The 22,183-nt window shown below is 44.9% G+C and overlaps 2 protein-coding genes across 8 annotated transcripts in view; both read left to right on the top strand.

Moving 5' to 3' along the window:
* Nucleotides 1–22,183, top strand: part of LOC308632297 (myelin and lymphocyte protein) — a 357,374-nt gene that overhangs the window by 310,898 nt on the left and 24,293 nt on the right. The window lies entirely within an intron of this gene.
* TBC1D8 (TBC1 domain family member 8) overlaps nt 10,052–22,183 on the top strand; it is a 115,133-nt gene continuing 103,001 nt past the window's right edge. For 3 of the 7 annotated variants that reach the window (XM_081264266.1, XM_081264270.1, XM_081264268.1), the window contains exon 1: nt 10,053–10,392. In XM_081264266.1, the coding sequence (XP_081120392.1) occupies nt 10,266–10,392 (127 nt within the window). In that variant the 5' untranslated portion in view covers nt 10,053–10,265. Of the gene's footprint in view, nt 10,393–22,183 lie in introns of all 7 variants that reach the window. The other 4 variants (XM_081264272.1, XM_081264267.1, XM_081264271.1 and 1 more) reach the window with 3 other exon arrangements.

Raw genomic sequence — 22,183 nt, 5'->3', positions numbered from 1 at the left:
AGTGAGCTGGCTAACATTGATAAAAGCTTTCAGCTCTCACCATCTGGATGGTATCTAAGGCCTGACTTCAATGGTGGTATGTCCAGTTTCCTGATCAGGATTCTGATGGCCTGATCAGTTTACTTTTAGGATGCAATTACATTTTTGTTTTGAGATAACATTTAATGCAAGGTATGGTCTGAGACCTGAGCTCTCAGAAGTTCAATGTAGGACCACACCTGGAATTTCTTCTTAATAAATGTTTAATAAATGTATAGCAAAACCTGGTCTGTGATGCTTCCATTTGAGCAAATGACCTCTCTTTATGGAATATGGGGAGGGGAGACCTAGGGTCTTCATCTATCTCAAATCAGTGGTGGCCAAATGAGCTAAGGTCTATTTGCAAGAGTGATTGAGTGTGGATAGGTGTGATAGTCAGCTCTGCATTGCTGTGACCAAAATATCTGGCAAGAACAACTTTTAGGAGGAAAAGATTATTTTGGCTCATGGTTTCAGAGGTTTAGTCCATGGTGGTCTGACTCCATTGCTCTGGGCCTAAGATGAAGTAGAACATTATGGCGAAAGGTGATGGAGGAGTCCTGCTCTGTTCATGGTGGCTAGGAAGCAGAGAGTGGGGGGGAGAGAGAGAGAGAGAGACAGACAGACAAGTGGGGAGGGGCCTGCAGGAAATATGAAACCTTTCAGAGTACTCCCCCAGTGACCAGCACCATCCAGCCATGCCCTACCTGCCCACAGCTATCATCCAGTCAGTCCATTCAAACTAGGATGGACCAATCCAGCTATAGCTCCCATAATCTAATCCTGTCGCCTCCTGTAATAACACAGGACCTTTGATGGACACCTCATCTCCAAACCACAATAGGTCATCATCTATGACTCACCATCCTCCTTTCCTAGGTGCTTACCTCTTCCTGTACTTGGGAGGATGCCAGGGCAAGTCCTTCAGTTCTCGTGATCCCAAAACTATTTCAGAATTTCGGGAAGGGGTGAGACATGTCACAGGTGTGCCCAGGGTTAGGACTGAAAAAAAACAGAAGAGAGTGTAACAGCTACTGTTTAGTACACGTACCTAGGACAAGCCTGTAGCAGGCGTGTGGCCTAGGTTACCTCTTAAAGCCTTGTATGTCTCCATGAGACACATATCAGTGAGGAAAGTGAAACAGTAAGCGGCTAAGAGATTTGTGTGTGCTGGGAACTAGGGAAAGCGGAATTTCGAATTCAGATCTGCCTTCTGTGAAGTCCATGCTGTTTGGCTCTAGATGATGATGATGGTGGCGGTGGCAGCAGCGACAGGGACAGCTCTCATCTTTATTGGAAGTAATGCTAAGTGAAGCAAGTGTGACGCCACTCTGCTTCCATGAATAGACTGAAATCAACTTAAGGCATGTGTCCACGGAAAACACTTTGCTTTGGGACTTAGGAAAGCTCAGGAGCAAGCATGATGTGGGTTATGGCAAGTTAATTAAACTTTTCTAAGGTGCCTGAGTTTTCTCACCTATAAAGTGGGACCAGGTTTGCTTTCCTTCTAAGTTTATCATGAAAAACAAATGACATGTCTTTTGAAAATACAGCTGTGCTTGGTGCGTAGCTCTGCTCCCTTTGGGGAATATTCCCCTAGTAAGATGGGACACCAGGAACCAGGATTGATTCTTTTTTCAATCCTAGAAACTTCTCCCACTGCCAGCCTGTTGAACACACTCAGAGAATGTTTCTTGGCTTAACTAATCCTGAAAAACTTGTCAGCCTATTCCTGGGCTGCTTGTGACTGATTTTGTGCCCTCAGGATGGGAGGCACTGTGGCAGAATGTGTGACTAGACTGGGTGCCTTTGCAGTAAGTGCCTTCACTGGGGCACAGGACTGTAGAGACAGGGACAGGAATAGAACCCATATCCTGGATCTCGGGGCTTCCCTTCATAGCACCTACGTCATAAGAGGAAACACAAAGTGAGGATTTGGAGAAGTAATAAAGCTGGAAATGTGAGCAAAAGTCAAGCCAAGAAGGAGAACTTGAAAGCTGTTTTGTAAAGGAAAACAGTCTTTTCAAAAGCATATATTATTGTAAAGTTAAAAAAAAAGTTGGGGGCTGGGCTTGTAGCTCAGAGGTAGAGTGTGTGCCTAGCATGCATGGGGTACTGAGTTGGATCCTCAGTACCACATAAAGCAAATTAAGGACATTGTGTCCATCTATATCATATACATATAAAGTTAAAGCCGGGTGTGGTGGTGCACACCTGTAATCCCAGCAATTTGGGAAGCTGAGGCAGGAGGATCCCAAGTTCAAAGCCAGCCTCAGCAACTTGAGAGGCCCTGAGCAACTTAGTGAGAACTTGTCTCAAAAAAAAAAAAGGTAAATTAATGTAAAACTGTAAACAACTTCATTTAGTAACTAATTCGAAATGAATGAAAGTCTGCAGATAACACAAGTGACAGTTTTGGTAAGAACTGATCAGTGTTACTTAGGAATGGAAAACAGAAATGTCTTACAATTTCCTTCTTGCTTTGGGCCTACTATTCTTAGAATACTCAGGTTTTCTTGCCCATTTCTAGCTCCTTTTCATTTTTTCTGCTTTATAGGTGTGAAGGGAAGGGCAAGGGGCAGGTTAGGCCCTGTGGCGGGGACCTGAACCAGGGCTGTGGGTCTAGGAGAGGGATCCCAGCCCAGTGCCACCCCTGAGTACAAGCCAGAGTCATACAGATAGCATCGTATGGCACGGTTCCTCCTTTCTGTGAGAAGAGGGTTTTTTCATGTGGTAATTAGTATTTTTTTTCTTATTTATTTTAAAACTTATTTTAATTATGCAAATCTATAAGTTATTATAATTTGATACATGTATACAGTATGTAATGATCAAATCTTAAACATTTTAAGTCAATTTCTTTTAAAACATTTCTTAGTTGTTGATGTACATAATATCTTTATTTATATTTATTTATTTTATTTTTATGTGGTGCTAAGGATCGAACCCAGGGCCTCACGCATACAAGGCAAGCGCTCTACTGCTGAGTCACAACTCCAGGCCATTTTAAGCCAATTGTAATCAACAAATAATAATTGTACATATTTATGGGGTGTGATATTTTAATACATGTATACAGTAAGTATAGATCAAATTGAGGTGATTAATGCATCCATTTTTATTTTTTTGGTACAGGGATTGAACCCAGGGACACTTAACCACTGAGCCATATCCCCAGCCCTTTTTATTCTTTATTTTGAGACAGGGACTCCCTAAGTTGCTGAAGGTAACCGCGAGCTTGTCATCCTCCAGCCTCAGCTTGCTGAGTCACTGGGAATACAGGCATGAGCCACCCTTCCTAGTGCTTTTCCATCCCTTTATCATTACTTTGTGTTTGGAGCCTTTGAGCTCCTCTGAAAAGAGATTTTTGAGGTTTCTCACCAAACCCATGGGCATTTCAGCCAGTCCCCACTAGCTCTGTTCATGGTACCACAAACCTGTGGTGGTTATGAAGTTTTTGTTTTGTTTTGTGATGCTGAGGATTGAAACCAGGGCCTTACACATGTTAGACAAGTACTTTATCACTGAGCTACATCCTTAGCCCTTTTTATTTTTATTTTTTTGGTACCAGGGATTGAACTCGGGGGCATTCAACCACTGAGCCACATCCCCAGCCCTACTTTGCATTTTATTTACAGATGGGGTCTCACTGAGTTGCTAAGCGCCTTGCTTTTGCTGAGGCTGGCTTTGAACTCAAGATCCTCCTGCCTTAGCCTCCTGAGCCACTGGGATTTCAGGCCCTTTTTATTTTTTTATTTTGAGGTAGGGCCTCACTAAATTGCTGAGGCTGGCCTTGAACTTACAATCCTCCTGCTTCAGCCTCCTGAATAGCTGTTATTGCAAGCATGTGCCACGGTTGTGAATTTTGAAATGGTGGTGTGCTATCTTTGACTGTTTGTGGCCTTACATTCAGTGTGCTGTGTCCCTTGCCCCTGTGATGGTTCTCAGATTGCCAGAGGGACAGATGTGTCCTAACACGCCTGCTTCTCCAGATGTGCCTCACCAATGGCTTCAGGCTGAGGACTAGCATCTTTTCTTGCCTCAGGGTATAAGTTCAGTGGGGCATTTTTGTCCAGGGTAGGAGGGGGAAAGTATCTTTGAAGGTCCTTTACTTTTTTAACTTCTCTCTGCTTTTGTACGGCTTTGGTATGATTTTCAAAGAGTTGAAAATGTGGCTGACATTGTAAATATAAAAAGAAGATGGGCCAGAGATTTTTTTCAACTCCTTCATTGATAAGGAAATCAGTAATGTGTTAAGATGAATTCAAAGGAGAGTATAAAGAACAGATATATAGGCATAAATGTGGATATTATAATACATTTTTTATAATAATCATTTCATTTATGTAATATTGTTTTATATTGTACATAAATTTTACATCTATAATTATAGTAATTTAAGAATATTAATATTCTAATCATATCAGGGGTGTCAATATGGACCAAAGTTTACTGGCATTGCTTTAGACAAGAATCATTTCCATTACCATCTGTTTTTAACAAGTTACCTTCTAATGTGTTCAGTAGTTTTCAGCATGTTCACAGTATATTCATAAGCACCACCACATTTTCCAAAATATTTTCATCACTCCCAGTATGTAATACAATAAATCATGGATGATTATATGCATATTTGTAAATATCACTGAATCCAATCTTACATTTCATCCTTCTTGATAGAACACTCTAGAATTTAATCCCCTACTCAATCCTCAGCTGCCTCCCAACACACGTGGGCAACATTTTCCATCTGGCTCAGGATATGATCTGTTTCTACTTCCCCATCCCCTGGCTGTCCTTCAGTCCTGCTGCTGGGCTCTGCTGGGAGTTTCCTCTCATGGTGGTCCTGGGGTTGGTGAGGTACACGGGGGAAGGTCTGGAGAACAGGCATTCATGTGAAGGCCCTGGTGAAGTCGCCTGAGGTTTTCATGTAAGTGAAGGCAAATTTCCTCCTGCGGTGAGGAAAGGCTACTTTGTAGGCAAGGGAAGCTTGGGATTTGGATCTGACCAAATAGTCTCTTCACAAGCCTAGTGTCCTACTCCTTCCCAATCAGGGTCCCCATCTTAGCCAAGGAGCTTGCTAAGGCTGAGCAGGTCACCTCTGCAACAGTTCTGCACCTGCACAATTATATTTAGGATCTGAAGAAGACCTTGTCTGTCCTGTGGTTATACAGACAAGGGATTCTTTGAATTTCGCCATATGGAGACCTTGAAATGAGAATTTAATTGTTCATGCTTATTTGGTTTTTTGTAATTCTCCCAGGGCACACAGGAACAGCTATCTAATTCTACAACCTTTTGTGATGATTTCTGTTGCCACAGAAATCATGTTTAACACCAGCGAGAGCCCCAAATCCTTGTCCTCCTTCCTCTCCTCTGCTACCATCAGTACTAATTTGAGTCCTCCTGCTGCTGCTGAGTGGCACAGGTTCCTAGACTTCCTTCTGTTCCCTACACATGCACAGATTTGTGCATTACCCAGCCAGAATTCCACAGTGAGAAACTGTGGTCACTCTTGGTATCAGCCAGTGTGGGCAACAAACAGAATCTGCCTCTGAATGTTGGAACAGATGTGCTGTGGGCAGGATTTGGGAAGTATCTGTATTCATTTGCTGGGATGGCCATATCAAAGTTCCACAAACTAGGTGGTTTAAACACAGAAAGAGTGTTGGAAGGGGCTGAGATCCAGGCTGGTTCCTTAGCTTCTGGAATTTTTTTGGCATAACTCCAGTCTTCTTGTGATATTCTCCCTGTGAGTCTGGCTGTTCAAATTTTCTCTTTTTGCAAGGATACCAATCTTATTGAATTAAAATCCACCCTAATAATCTCATTTTAAACTAATTACATCTGCAGTGACTGTATTTCCAATTATGTCACCTTCTGAGTTACTGGGGGTTAGGACTTCCACATATGGATTTGGGGGGACAAAATACAATTCATTACACCAGCAAGGGGTGATGAGCATGCAGAAATAACTGACAATAGCAAGTTGTTGGCACCCGTGCTGGATGTTCTCCATCATCTCCTCCAGCTACCCTCTCCGACTTTTTCCACCTTGCTCTGTGCTGGGAGGCTGACCTCTGAAACCTACATCCCCAAGCACCTTGACCTCCCACAAGTCTGATTTGGGTAATGGGAGACATAGGTAGGAGCTTTGGGGGTGGGAAGGGAGAAGTCAGGCTGTAATACCCCATCCCCTCCCAACACTTTTTATATTCCTGTGTCTCCATGATTCTTTTCTACTTAATATTGGGCAGGTAAAAGCTTAATAATGTTTAAAACATGGGTGAATGTGTGTGGATTGTGTCAGGAGCACATTCAGTAGTATTAGCTGATGCTCATGAGAGTTTACAGTGTGTCTTGTCTGTGTTGTTATAACAGAAAACCACAGACTGGGGGATTTACAAAGAACAGAAATTTATTTGGTATTGGAGGCTGAGACATCCAAGAGCATGGCACCAGCATCTGGCGAGGGCCTTCATGCTGTGTCATCCCTGGTGCAGGGCAGAAGGGCAAGAGAGGGAGAGCAGGAGACAGGGACAAATTTGCTTTTATAATAAAGCTTCTCTTGTGATAACTAACACACTCCTGAGATAATGACATTAATCCATTCATCCATTAATTCAATCCATTCCTAAGAAGAGGTGACCTAATAACCTCTTAAAAGTACCACCTCTCAACACTATTCCATTGGGGACTAAGTTCCTAACCCATGACCTTTGGAGATATAGTCAAACCATAGCACTATATATTCCAAGTGCTTAAGTATATACTACTCTGCATAGTTATACAAGGGAGGTACTGTAAGTATTCTAATTCTGTGACTGCATAAACTGAGATTCACTGAGATTTCTATCTTGCCCAAGGTCAAGGTCACACAGCTAACTAGCAGCAAGTTTGGGATTTGATGTAGGGCTGCCAGCCTGCACAGGCTGCCCAAAACCACAATGCCATATTTGTTGATCTGTTTTCCAGATATGCCCTCCCCTACTGGCCTGCATGGCAAGTCCGTATTCATTTTTCAAGTTCCCATCTAGCAATGGTGGTTCTCTGGAGCTTTCTCTGTCCCCTTCCCCAGGAGCTCGCCATTCACACTGTGTTCTCACTCCTCCCTGAACATGTGGCTTTTGATTTCCACTACAACTTTCTGCATCTGTTTCCCTACCTTACCTGTGTGTTCTTTAGGGCAGGCCCATCTCCCATTTATTTCTGCAACTTCAGGGAAGAGAAGGATATTGGAGAGTGGCAGGTGCCAGAGAATATTTCTGGAAGGAATATTTTCTTGTCATCCCTGACTGCTGTGTACACCCTTGTGTACCCTAGGCCCCTGATTATATCTGACTCCCTTAATTGTTTTCCCCCCAGAGGAAATTTGTCTGTGGCTGGTCAGTCCTTGACCACTGGCTTCCCTGCTGTCCAGGTGAGTGGTCTGGACTGTCCGTTTCCCGCAGGGCTGCTCTCTATCAAATCTGATCAGGGTTTCTGTTTCTTTTTATTTTTCCTTTTGGTACCAGGGATTGAACCAGGGGCGTTCAACCACTGAGCCACATCCCCAGCCCATTTTATTTTTTTAAATTTTGAGACAGGGTCTAGCTAAGTTGCTAAGGCTGTGTTTGAACTTGTGATCCTCCTGCGTCAGCCTCTCACACTATTGGGATTACAGTCATGGACACCCCACTCGACTACTCAGGGTTTCTGAGATGATCCTTTTGGTCCTCTGCAAACAGGTTCCTAGGCGCTTTTTTTGTGTGTGTGGTGCTGGGGATTGAACCCAGGGCCTTGTGCATTCGAGGCAGGCACTCTACCTACCACCTGAACTATATCCCCAGCCCGGTTCCATTTGGTCTTAGGTGTCCTGTAAGGATTTAACTAACACTTTTAAGTTCTGTCCTAGTTAACAGTCACACTGTAAGGGAGACCTTTGTTAAAACTGAGGTGCAGGGATATTCTGATAGACTTTTTCTTTGCCTCTTTGGCTAGGATGTTGGATTTAACTGCTTCGATGTGGAGATTGCTCTGAGTGCAACCCGCCCTCCATGTTCAAGGACAGCTGTTATGTGTCTTTTTCTAAAATAGCCTTGAGAAAATACTCATTTTAAATGTTTTTATTAGTACATTATACTTAATCATAATAGTGGGGTTGTGACATATTCATAGATGCATATGACATAATTTTGCTCCATTTCAATCCCCAGTACTGGCCCTTTCCCTCCCTATCCCCTTCCTCTATGCTACTGATTTTCCTTCCATTTATTTATTGTTTTTTAATTGCTGCATTATAGTTATATTTAAAAGTGAAATTTGCTGTGATATAGTCACGCATGCATACAGCATAGTTTGGTCCATTTTGTTCCACAGTTCTACCCTCTAATCCCTCCTCCATTCCCCTTGATCCCTCTCCTCTACCTACTATTCTCCCTTCTGTTTTCATGGGATTCCCCCCTTCTTAAACTTCCTCATTCCTCTCTAGCTTCTGCCTATGAGAAAAAACATTCTATCCTTGACTTTCTGAATTTTGTTCATTTCACTTAAAAAATTCTCCAGTTTCATCCATTTACCAGCAAATGACATAATTTCATTCTTCTTCATGGCTGAGTACATATTGTGTACATATACCATATTTTCATTATTCATTCATTTGTTGATGGGCACCTTGGCTGTTCCACAATTTGACTTTTGTGCATGCTCTGTAAATATTGACCTATCACTACAGAATGGCTAATTTTAGTTCTTTTGGATAAATACAAGGAGTAAGATAGCTGGGTCATATGGTGGTTCCATTCCAATCTTTTGAAGATTCTCTACAGTGTTTTCTAAAGGGGTTGCACTAATTTGCAATCCCACCAACAATGTACATTTCCCATCCACCTCCTTGCTAGCATTTATTATTATTTGTATTGTTGATGATTGCTATTCTGACTGGAGTGAGATGAAATTTCAGTGAAATTTTGATTTGCATTTCCCTGATTTCTAGGGACTTTGAACATTTTTTCATATATTTGTTGGCCCTTTATATTTCTTCTTTTGAGAAATGTCTGTTTAGAACTTTTGCCCATTTACTGATTGGGTTATTTGTTTTTTGGTGTGTGTGTGTGTGTGTGTGTGTGTGTGTGTGTGTGTTTAGTTCTTTTTTTGCACATTAATCCCTTGTCAGAAGAGTAGATGGCAAAATTTTCTTTCATTCTATAGGCTATTTCTTCCTGCTTTTGTTTCCTTTGCTGTGCAGAAGCTTTTTAATCTGAAGTTATTCTACTTATTGATTCTTGGTTTTATTTCTTGAGTTTTAAGAGTCTTATTAAGGAAGTCAGTGCTTGAGCCAATATGTCCTCACTCTAGGGTTTCTTCTAGCAGTTGCAGTGGTCTGACACTTGCCTCAGGTTCCCCAACATCTCTGCCTTTTCTGCAGCTCCAGCGGTTCCCTTGTGAGAGCCTCACACACGTGTCTTAAAAGTAATGATATTTGAGTGATGGATATGCCAGTCATCCTGATAGGATCATTGCACGCTCTACACATGTACTGAAATATCATTCAATGCCTCATAAATATGAACGAGTATGACGTGTCAATTAAAAAATTGTTTAAAAGTGTGCCGTGTTAAAAAATTTGAACAAATTGTTTTTAATTTTTATGCTATTTTGGGGTGAATTAAACAATGTTATTTGAAACCCAACGCACTTGGGTGTAATGGCCTGCACTCCTGCATTCCGTCCCTCCCAGGACAAACGGCTCTGAGTTGGGGAGCAGGACGTCGTTTCCCCTAGGTCCTTCACACCACTTCGAACGAGATGCATGGGGGGCCGCTCCGCCACCCGAGCTCTTTCCCAGGAGCGGCGGCTCAGGGCAGGAGCGCGGCGCTGCCCAGGCTCTCCCAGCGATCTCGGTGGGGCCTGGAGGGAGGGGACCTGGCAGCGGGATCGGACTTCCTCCCTCCACTCCGGAACTGTGAGCCCGAGCGGCCGGGACGCGGAAACCCGGGAGGCGCCGCGGGAGCCCGCGGGGCGGGGGCGGCCGGGGGCGGGGCCGGCGGCGGGGCGGGGCCGGGGGCGGGGCCGCGCGTGGGCTGCGCCGGGTGCGCGGGGCGAGCTGCTCCCGCTGCGCTCCCGGGACTGCGAGCGCTGGGCACCGGCCGGTCTGCGGTTCCCCGCGCGCAGCCGCCGCCGCCGCCTCCTCCCGAGCGCTGGGCCCGGTGCGGCCGGTGGCTGCGGCGATGTGAACCCGGGCCCTCGAGCGCGGCCGGATCGCCGCGATGTGGCTCAAGCCCGAGGAGGTGCTGCTGAAGAACGCCCTGAAGCTCTGGGTGACCCAGAAGAGCAGCTGCTACTTCATCCTTCAGCGGCGCCGCGGGCACGGCGAGGGGGGCGGTCGTCTCACCGGTAAGGGGCTCGCTGGGGTGGGCCGGGCCCCGGGCCTCGCTCCCTGCCGGGCCCGCAGCTCCCAGCTCGGGGCTGAGTCGCAGGTGGCGATTTCACGGGAGACACCGAGCCAGGACGGCCCTGCCTCGGGTTTGTTTTCCTTTCTTCTGCATTTCTCGTGCAAGCTCCCGAGGAGGTTGAGCCAGAGGGACTCGCGGGCTGGTGCATTTTTCCCGGGTGAGGCAGGTGTCTTTACCACCTGGCCGGGTGAGCACCTGGAGGTCAGACAGGTTCCAGGAATTGGAGAAGAAACGCCGACTGGAGCTTGGCCACAAGGCGCGCGGAAGTGGGGACGGTGGGGGGATGCCCCCTGAGAGGAGAGTGGACCTCTGTGCTGGGTGCCAGGTGACAGCGGGGCCTCAGGGCAGGCCTGGACTTGGCCATCTGGACGTGGCTGAGGCTCCAGGTGGTGTCGCGGCCAGGGACTCGCGGCCAGCCCATGGTGAGGCGCAGCTTGGGAGGTCTGGTGTGTGGGCCTGGGACTGTCTCTTCTTGCCTAGGGGAAACTGAGGCGGTGTGATTCCCAAGCTTATGATCTTAGCAAAAATAAGCATAGGTTCCACACCCCTTCAGTATCTTCTGAGGAATGATAGGAAAAACAAAACAACAAAAACCAAAACCAGACAAAGAAACCTCAGGCTTGTGAAGTTGATGAAAAACAAGGCTTCCCCCCCCCCCCCTAAAAGTTATGATCCAAAGCTTTTGGAAGGGGCTGGGGATGTGGCTCAAGTGGTAGCGTGCTCGCCTGGCCTGCGTGCGACCCGGGTTGGATCCTCAGCACCACATACCAACAAAGATGTTGTGTCCGCCGAGAACTAAAAAATAAATATTAAAAATTCTCTCTCTCTCTTTAAAAAAAAAAAAAAAAAAAAAGCTTTTGGAAATTGAGGCCAGCTTGCATTCGCTAGAATGCCTGTTTAAACAGATCAATGAAGGAAAATTCGGTTGTACTTAGGGGACCTATCTGAAATTTTCCAGTTGCAAAATCTGAATAATAGTGACCTTTTGTCACAGCCTTCCTACAGAGAAAAGCAAGGTTGGAAAAGTCAAAGGACCAGGATTGTGTCCCCAGGTTAACTGTTCATGACTCTTGTGCCAGTCTGGGGAAGGCTTTATCCAGGTCTTGTAAAGTAGGGGAAATGGACCAATATGGCAAAACCAAAAGTTCAAGGGGAGTTACCTCTGGTAATTTAAGCTCAGAGAAAGCTGGCAGCTTGTTTTGTTAGAGGAGGGAGACTTGACAGAGACCCCAGGAGTGGGTAGGAGTTGGCAGGATTCTAGGTGGAAGGGGCAGTGGAGGGTTCTGGATGGAAGTGGGGTAAGGCAGTGGGGGATCAGTGGTCCTGGTGGGTAGCAGATGCAGCAGGAGGCAGGAAGCCATAGGGGCCTGGGAGGGCCTCTGAGCTGCACAGTGGTGCCTAGTACCCTGGCCCTTGGGAAATGGAGCTTGGCGGAGTTTTGCAGGGCCCAGCAGAGGCGAAGAGGCTGGAGAAGGGTTTGTGCCCTGTTCACTGATGGTAGTGTATCTTAATTTATGGTGCCTTAAGTAGGGTACTTGGTTTACAGTAGTCAAGGGTGAGTATAGGGCTTGGAGATTTTCAAAGTAGGAAGCACAGGACGACTGTCCTACACATTCTGTGTGCTGCTTTAAGAAAGATCTATGAGGGCAGATGAATGAAGGCCTGTTGCCTCCAGGTTATCCACATCAGGCAGGCTCTAGATGTGGAGGGCAAAGCTGCTCATACAGTACCTGGTTGTGCTTTGCTTCAGGTCCTCTTGTTTCTGACTCTGGTGTCTACCTGTAATGAATTCTGTCTGATATGGACCCCTTGCCCTTGCATTGTCTAACCAGGCAAGTCTCATGTTGTAATGAGAGAGAGAGAGAGAGAGAGAGAGAGAGAGAGAAGAAGAAGAAGAGGAGGAGGGGGAGGGGGAGGGGAGGGGAGGAGGAGGAGGAGGAGGAGGAGGAGACAGCGACAATTTGCTTTATTTCTTAGAGACCCAGAACCACCTCCTGTTGATTGTGCAAGGATGACATTTCCTATGTAGCCTGATATTGACCTTTGAGCATTTAGCCCTGAGGCAAGTGGCATGGCTGTGCCAGGTGAGCCACCCAGACCTACAGTATCACCATTGTGCTAGTCTTCCTGGGGCCACTTATGGATGTTGTAAAGTCAAGACTGGCCACAGGGCAGCTTCATGTTTGTGGTTTTAGGAAAATGTGGAAATCCAATGTGACAGACTTTTGGCAACTTAAGAGTTTAAAACTTGGATTTAGTTTATGAAAATAGTGGGAACTGAAGTAGAAAACATTGTGACTGATTAGTTTTTTGTTTTGTTTTATTTTTTTCATTGCTGGGGATTGAACGTAGCGTCTCCAGCAAGCAAGGCAAGCACTCCACCACTGAACTACGTTCCCAGTCCTTTTTTATTTTTTGCTGTAAAGTCTCCCTAAATTGTCTGGGTTCTTTGAAGTTGTGATCCTCCTGCCTTATGCTCCTGAGTAGTTAGGATCGTAAGCATGTGCCTCCATGCTGGGTTACTGTTCTTTGGAGGCGAGCAAATGGAGGGGGCAAAGAAGGGTTGGAAATAAAATGTGAGGGTGCAGTAATCAAAAATTATATTTTTATTGAAGTGTTAAATTTGCTATCAGGTAGAAGTTTAAACGTAAGGTCTGGAGTCTACTGTGATATGAATTACCCAACTTCAGAAATATAAGTTTTTGTTTCATTGAGGATTATCACTTGCCAATCTACTTACACACACACACACACACACACACACACACACACACTCACTATACACCTCCCAGTTTTATTTTTCTCCATAACTTTTTTACTTTCTAACATGTAATATACTTACATATTTTCTCCATAGTTTTTCCAAACTTAATTACCTATTTCTGAGGGCAGGTATTTTATCTATGATGATGCCTAGCATATAACATATACTGAGTCAACATTTTTCAGGGCTTTTTTTTTTTCGTGTGTGTGTGTGTATGTGTGTGTGTTTGCTTCTAGGTTGAACCCAATTTCAACCCCTCCCCCCACTTTTTAAAATTTTAGACAGGGTTTTGTTAAGTTGCTTAGAGCATTGCTAAAGTTGGTGAAGCTGGCTTTGAACTTATGATCTTACTGTCTCAGCCTCTTAAATTGCTGGGATTACAGGCATGTGCCAGCACATTTTTATAGGTGCATTATAATTATATATACTAGTGGAATTTGTTGTTACATATTACTACATGCGCACAGTGTACCAATATAAGTTGGTCCATATTGTTCCCCAGTATTTCCCCTTTCAGTAAACACTTGTAGGATGAAGAGATGGATGAATGCATATATAAATGATAGATCCCACTTTTTTCTTAAAGTTGGATGGGTGCAGAGGCCCAGCTTTTCCAACTGAGGCTGAGCTGATGGAATGGAACAGGAATATCCCTTTGTCTCCTCTCTGCTTCCTGTTTACCTGGCAGTCTGACCACTGTGGGAAGCGGGAGGGGTGGGGTGGGAAACAGAGTCCTTCTCCTCCTCCATCTCTCTCTCTCTCTCTCTCTCTCTCTCTCTCTCTCTCTTTCCCTTGTAGCTCCTGCTTTTGAGGGGGGGGGGGAGTATTGTGGGCACTATGGCACTAACTTCTCAGGTGGCCAGGCACAGACAGGCTAACCTTGCCGTCTCTTGGAACCTCTTTCTTTTTCTTTAATTTTTAAAATTTTAATTTTTGGTGCATTGTAGTTATAGCCAACAGTGGGGTTCATTTTGACATATTCATAGATGCATAGAACATAGTTTTCTGCATTTCAATCCCCAGTACAGTCCTCTTCCCTACCCTTCCTCCATACTATTGGTCTTTTAATTTTTTATATTTATTTATTTATTTGTGGTGCTGGGGATTGAACTCAGGGACTTGTGCACATGAGACGAGAACTTTACTAACTGAGCTATATCCCCAGCCCCTTAAATTTATTCTTAATTGGTCCATTATAGTCATATATAAAACTGGAATGCCTTGTGATATATTCACACATGCACATAGTATAATTTGGTCCATGTTATTTCCCAGTTCTTCCCCCTTTTCCTCCCCACCTCCTCATGCTTGGTCCTCTGCTTCTGCTTTACGGCTCTTCCTTGTATTCTTGGGAGATCCCCTTTTTAATTCCTTATTTTGGGGGTGGGGGTGTTGGGGAGGGCAGGAGGAAGACCTGACTAGAAAATGCAATCTGGGGCTCTGGGCAGTACTGAGGCTGCCACCTCGCCCTCAGGTTGGAGTGTGGTGTCTTCAGTATTATGAGGTGTTCCCAAAGTTCTGCAGACAGAAGCAATTTTGCCCCACTGGGAAGGAAGTACAGTTACCCAGTGTTCACAGTCTCCAGCCCGTGGGAATATTTCTTATAAATGTTCTGTCTGCTCTGAGAGAACAAAGAGAGGGAGAAGTTAGTGTGTGGGAGGCAGTAGACAGAAAGAACACCCAGGCCACAGCCGTCCCTCCCCCACAGCTCTCTGAAGCCCTTCAAGATGGGATAAGTGTAACTAAAGACCAAATATCATTGCTCAGATGTGCCCTTCTGAAGGATTTTATTTTTCAGTGTCCGATTACGTGTATGCCTGATGCCTGTATAATCTTGCAACTCTTTGCCCTAAGAGAATGGCCATTGTGAAGTTATAACATGAATCAACTATTGATGTTTGCAGAAAGCGTACCTTCAACCCCTGTTCTCATCATTGCATTTGAACCAGTGATGGGCTAAACGATTCCCTGAACAATTAGGGTCAAGGGAGGAAGATGGTGTAGTGGAAAATTGTGGGTAATGCTGGCTTTGAGTCAAGGTGAGTCTGTTGGTTTCAAATCTGGATTGAGAGGCCCGGGGCTCATTTACTCAGTTCTTGGCGCCTTAGTTAATGACTCGGCCTTAAGATGGGGCGATGCTGACAGTTGCTCTGGAGGGTTAGAAACTGTTCCCCATTAGGCTTTGCCATTTTTTTCTTTCCACTAGGAGTGCATGAAGCTTCCAATTCAAGTAAAGGTTAGAATTAAACAATAAACATTGAGAGCATAACTTGTGCTTGACATCTGGTTGGTTTGAAAAAAGAAAAACGAAGTAATATTTAACAAAAGTGAATGACATGAGGGCTTTTGGGAATAAAGATGTAAAGAAGTTTGTTGTAGTGAGGGACACAAGAAATAATCATTTATCTAATAGAAAGTGCTGTATTTCTTAAGTATAATTAAAAGATTAAGGGCTGGGGATGTGGCTCAAGCGCTATCGGGCTCGCCTAGCATGCTTGCGGCCCGGGTTCCATCCTCAGCACCACATACAATCAAAGATGTTGTGTCCGCCAAATACTAAAAAATTATCTCTCTCTCTCTCCCTCTTTCACTCTCACTTTAAAAAAAATTAAATATTTAAAAGCACATTGGGTTAAGTATTGCCCAATGGCCAACTAACGGGCATTTTGCAAGATTTGGGTACTGGGCTTCTTTGAACATATAAATAGAGAACTTCACCTGGCGTTTGTTCATGCGTTTATTATATAGCCCATGCTGTGCCTAATGTGAATTATCTGCTGCCTTTGGAGTCAGGTCCCCAAAAATGGGGGCTTCCTGTGAGCTCCCAAGCCTGCTCAGGATGACTCTGTCAGAAGGCTGGAAACTGGTGGAGCCCAGCATGCAGCTAACAAAACTAACAGGGGTTCTAACCTCTAGCAGGACTGGAATCCTGCTCAGGTAGCTGAATTTGTTGGTGCCTTTTATTTCAACCAGTCTTTGGCTCAGCACCACAGCCGGGGGCCTTGTGCAGGAGTCCCAGGTGTTGGCTCTAAAGTCTTCCATGCTTTGGTCTTGTTTCCCCAAAGCACCATAAGGAAGAAATCACAAATAAAGGAAGTAGTTTGAATTTAGATGCACAAAACTGAAGAACGCAATGGGCAAAATAAGTGATACATCTTTAAGGACTGATAAACCTTTAATAAACACTTTGAGGTTTCCAAGAATTGTAGTTAATGAGAGCGTAATAGAGGCCTCGTATCTGTAATTAGATAATCAAAGGAGGCATACACTGTGTCACTCCAGGACATCATAAGCGGTACAGATTGTGTACCTCTTATGTGGGTAGCAAGGCTAGTTCTTTCAGTCTGATTGGGACTCCTTGAGAAGAGTGGAAACCCTGGGTTAACCCTCTGTGGTATCTTTTAAAGAGTTTATTTCCTAGCGGCAAAGGAGCCAGGGTGTTATGATTGTGACTCTACATTCTGGTGGCATTGGGTGAAGGAGGAATTCGTTGAAAATGATTGTAATAAACCTGACAGTATTCCAGCAGATTTTCCCTAGTTTTGAAAACTCTTCTCGGTTGTATTAAAAAGCAGCCATGAACATATTGTCATGCTCCTGGAGCTGCAGGAGCTCACCCTGCCTGGGTCTCAGGCTGCTTCTCCTCCACCTTCTGCTCTTAGGTATGGACCCTCCAGTGGCAGGCAGTTTTTTCTGCTGGGACTTTCACCAGCTGTCCCCTCTGCGTCGTCGATGTCCTTGACTCCCCGGCTGCCCAGCAACTTCTCGTTACCCTTGGATCTCAGCCTGAGCTCCACTTCCTGGAAACCTGCCCCTTCCCTTGCTCTGAAGCCTGGTCACCTGATCCTCTTGTTCTGCCTTCCACTTTGTTTTATAGCACCTGCCACTCTTTGTCTGGTGGCAGCTTTTGGTAGCTTTATCTGATTAGAGAGAACCAGAGCAGGAGCTCTAGGAGAGAGGTCCCAGGTCTTTGTCCTTTCTGCTCTGCCTCCAGCACCAGAATAATGGTTCTTGATAAATATTTGTTGAACACACAGGTATCTAAGTGGAACGGAGAGACGGGAGCCTGTGCAGTCGAGATGTTGGACCCCAGCCTGGAAATGGAATCATGCAGAACACAGGAAGAAGTAACACAGGCTGTTCTTCACTTTCTCAGGCCAGCGCTATAAGGACCAGCGGTAGCTTCTTGGCTGATCCAGCCCAGCTGTTAGAAATACTCTTCGTCGGTACCCTTCCTGTCAACGATTCCATCAGAGCCAGAATCATCCCCCCTGTCCATCAGCAGCCAATTAACAACTTTGCCAATTTGAGTCATTTGTATCCCTGAGCATTTGGTGGGTCATTTGTTCTGCTGGATTTTATTATTTTTTTTTCCTGCCTCCTTCTCTCTACTTAAAAAAAAAAAAGGTGTGTGGGGGGGGGAGTCAACAAAAGAATACACAGTCCCCTAATAAGATTTCCTTATGACAGGTATGGCATTTTGTGGCTGGTTTCTAATATGAAATCTTCCATGTGCATAAGAGTATATGCTATGAATGTAAAGCGTAAATAACAGAATGAACACGATATGCCCGCCACCTGTTACCAAAAACACAAAACAAAACAGAATTCTCCATGCCTGAGAGACCCCTTCTGTTTCTCTGATCATGTTTCCCATCCCTGCCTTGTGGGAACCATGCTCCTGAATTATACTGCCTTGCTTTTTTTTTTTTTTTTTTTTTTTGGAAATAGGGATTGAACTCAGAGGCCCTTGGCCATCCCCAGCCCTATTTTGTATGTTATTAGAGACGGGGTCTCACTGAGTTGCTTACCGCCTCGGTTTGCTGAGGCTGACTTTGAACTCACAATCCTCCTGTCTCAGCCTCCTGAGCTGCTGGGATTCCAGTGTGGGCGCCTTGCTTTTCTTCATGTTTTAACACACTTGTAGGTATCCCGACTTGTTACATGGGTTAGTTTTGTGTGATCTTGTAACTTTATATAAGGGGGCTCATACTTCATACTTCCTGTACTTTCCGGTAGCTTGGTGAGCCTCCCCCCTCTGACGTGGCACCATGGCGACACATGAAGCTGTGGTTCACTCATTTCCATCACTGTGCAGTCCACTGACTGAATATTCTATGATGTAATCATTCATCCTCCTGTCAGGGGGTGTTTGGGTTCTAATTGTTATTGTCTTTGCTCTTACACATGATGGTGCTGTGAACATCCAGGTAGTATTCAGACTTGTAAAGGTTTCTCTAGAGAATACGTCTGTGGGTGACCTCACTGGGGGTGTGTCAGTCAAGAAGGGCTGGAAACACCCCAACACAGGGACTTCCTTCTTGCTGTGCATCCCGTAAGGTCAGCACGAGTCTCCTCGTATGTTCGGCTCTCAAAGATGGGCCAGTAAAGGCTTCACTTCCAGAGCTTCCAGGGAAAGGCAACTGGGTGAATCTGGCTGTTACACTTCCCCCTGAAGCAACACACCCCTTCTGCTTAACAAAAGTTCCGCTGGCCACGGCAGGTCACATGGCCACCTGTAACCTCAGAGACCTGAGGACACACCATTCTGCCATATGCCTGGAGGGAGGGAGAACTGGAGCATTGGCCAGCAGTCCCAAGACTGGGCGTGAGGGTTCTGAATTTTCAGACCTTTCAAGATAATTCTAAATGGTTTTCCCAAGTGCTTGTGTAAATTTACATTTCTGGAAGCAGGGCATCAAAACTTCCCACAGTGTAGATCCTTGCCTGATATTACTGCCAGAGATGCTTTTTGTTAATGACAATATACAATATTAGAATAGTATCTCAGAACCCCTGGAATAATATTTCTCTTTTAATAGAAATGTAAAAATGTGTGTGTGTGTGTGAATGTGTAGTAAATATGTTTTTCCTTCTGAGAAGTATCTGTCTTTTGCTTGTGTTTCCTATTGAGTTAGCTCTAATTTTATTTTAAGGAGGCGTGTGTGTGTGTGTGTGTGTGTGTGTGTGTGTGTGTGTGTGTTCGTTCTGAATTCTTCAATTGAATGTATTTTGTCATGGGTCTTTGGAAGAACCAACACTTTTAATTTTTGATTTTCATGCAGTCTGGCATATCAATTATTTTCCTTAGGAATTTGTGTTTTTTGTTATTTGTTTGAGAAGGTGCTTTCCAGGGTGATGGTGTGTGATCAGAGCCAACCATCCTATAGCAAAAGATGGGTGGATAAGAGAAAAAAATAGTAAGTTTATTTAATCAAAGTTTTACATGATGTAGGAGCCTTCAGAAATGAAACCCCAAAGACCTAAGGAAAGATATTTTGTGCGTAGGTTCCATGAAACGTGGAGAGGTGTGTGGAGATGCATGTGGGGATGCTCCCAGCCTCTCTGCACAGTGTTCTTTCTGGGTTATGGGGCAGAGCTCCTCTGGAATGAATTCCTAAGGGGGAAGGGAGAGAGTGATCTTTTGAAAGTTTATAACTTGCTTTGAGGGAGAGGGGCTTAATGTCTGTGATTTGCCTTGGGAAGAGGAATCCTGGCTTGCATGACTCTTTGGAGGAAAAAACGGGCAGGAGACAGGAGAATGGGAGAAGGTCAGGAAGACCTTGTTTGCTGAGTTCTCTCTGGTCTTCTTTATTTCAAAGTGCTCAGCATGCCAAAGTGTCCTATTTGGGGGCATTGTGCTCTGAGCCCCTCCATGGTGCAGGGAGATCCTGAGATGACAGTGGAAGTCCCACTCTGGTCCTTCCTCTAAGTCCAGATTGGAGGAGGGCAAATGACGGCAGGAAAACTTCTGGAAGACAAGGTATACAGCCATGCAGTATTTTTGCACACATCAAAAGAAGATCTGCACCTGGGGAGACCACGCTACACAGAAGGCTCAATAGCTAGAGAGCCTGTGGAGTTATGAACTCCAGGAAAACGAAGTCACACAGGACAGAAAAACTTTTGCAGTTTTGCTAGAAACCTCAGCTTGCTAAATTTTTTTTAATCTTATTTTTTTTTTTTTGTCCTTTGTTTTTGGACCTGGGGATTGAACCTAGGGCTTTAATAAATGCGAGGCAAATGCTTTGCCATTGGGCTGCATCCCAGCCTGAGCTCTCTAATGTTCATGTGGTTGTAATGATGTAAGGATTGACAGGCAATGTAGCAAAAACTTACTGCACCATTGGGGCATGAGGGGAGGGTGGCAGTGGTGGTCAACCAAAGGGAGCCACCTCCACTTCTGAAAGCTGACTGTTAAGGCCTACATGAAAAATTAAAGGAGGGCTGGGGCTGTAGCTCTGGGGCAGAGCGCTTGCCTAGCATGCATGAGGCACCGAGTTAGATCCTCAGCACCACATAAAAATAAAGAAATAAAATGAAGGTATTGGTCTATTACAACTAAAAAAAAAATTTAAAAAGAATAAAAAGAACTGGAAGAGTGCCTGGCACGGTGGTGCACGCCTGTCATCAGCTGCTTGGGAGGCTGAGGCAAGAGGATCGCAAGTTCAAAGCCAGCCTCAGAAATGGCAAGGCACTAAGCAACTCAGTGAGACCCTGTCTCTACATAAAGTATAAAAAAAGGGCTGGGGATGGGGCTCAGTGGTTAAATGCCCTTGGGTTCAATCCCCGATACCAAAAGCAACCAAATAAACAACTGGAAGAGGTTGTCCCTTGGGGGCTGGGGGAGAGGGGCGTGAGTGGGGAGAGTGCTGCTGTGGTTCTCATGAGAAGCCTCATATGATTCTATGCTGCTTATATGCAGCTATGGCTTTGATGAACTATGGACAGATCTAAAATTTGGGGGAGCTTGGCATTATTTTTGGCTAGCTAGCAGCTCCTCATGGGCAGTGGGTACCAGGAAGGCATTGAGCAATGTCGTGTCATTACCCCGTGGACTGTGAGTCCCCTGGATAGCTGTGTGTCAGCGTTGTCCTCTCCGTGAGCTATATTTAGCCTTGGGAATGTCTAGCATGTGTGGGGTATGTCCTTTCACACAGACTTAAAACTATCTCAGAAGTCCATCTGAACTACTCAGGTGCTTTTATTTGAAATTCAACGGTATCTTGGATTTTTTTTCTCTCTTAAGAGGAAATTGGTTTGGAATGATAAGTTCATGATCTTTGTCTCATCCCATCTCAGATGTGATTGTGTCACTGTAACCCACTCCTCTCCAGATCTAAGTTTCTTAACCTATAAAACAACAGCAACAAATCCTATAAAAAGAACCCAGACTGTTTTTGTTTTGTGGAAGATTTCATGCTTCAAAGTGTTTTATTTTCCGGCGATGTCAGGGAAATTGATTTGATTATTTATAATTAAGAAAAATTCCCAAAGAGAATTTTATTTCACAGTGCTAAGGCCTGTACTCTGACCACACTCATGCTCTGGAGAGAGAGATGGTACAATGGCACCAGTGGTGATATTAAATTATGAATACTGAATCTATTGATTCTTAGAAACTACCAAGTTGGTGAACATTGCCAGGAGGTTAGTGCTGTCCAGCTACATAGTGAGTGCAGGGGACACGAGAGAATAACAGTAACTAATTTGGACTGAGCACCAGGAAGTGTGCCTCTGAGGACCTGTTAGCTCTGCTAAAGCTTGTAGAATGATGTTAGCTGGGTGAAAGTTGAGGAAAGAACCTTTGAGTAGAGGAAATGACCTGTGCAAAGGCCCTGAGGCCACTGAGAGTCTGTTTTGGACAGGTAGATTTTGAGATGCCTGGAGTTGTCTAGTCAGCCCTGTAGCAGAGGAAACTGCAGTGGGGACCAAGGAGGTGCCAGTGGACAAAGGTAAACAGTAGAACATATTTTCCTTGAAGCCAAGAGAAAGTATATACAGGAAGGAGGGAGGGGTCCACTGTGCATTACTATATGGAAAAGACTGGTCAGACCCTGGGGGCCTCAGTGAAAGCAGTTGGGGTGCAGGGAGATCTCATGTAGGAACAGACTGAAGACCAATGGGTGGGGAGGAGGTAGGGATGGCACGTGAGGATGGCCCTTGGGACATGTGCTGGACTTGGTGG

The sequence above is a fragment of the Spermophilus citellus genome (genome assembly GCF_964194105.1).
Source record: "Spermophilus citellus genome assembly, chromosome: 13".
NCBI classification, from domain to species: domain Eukaryota; kingdom Metazoa; phylum Chordata; class Mammalia; order Rodentia; family Sciuridae; genus Spermophilus; species Spermophilus citellus.
The sequence above is the reverse complement of the archived record's forward strand: the minus strand, read 5'-3'. Positions and strand labels throughout refer to the sequence as shown.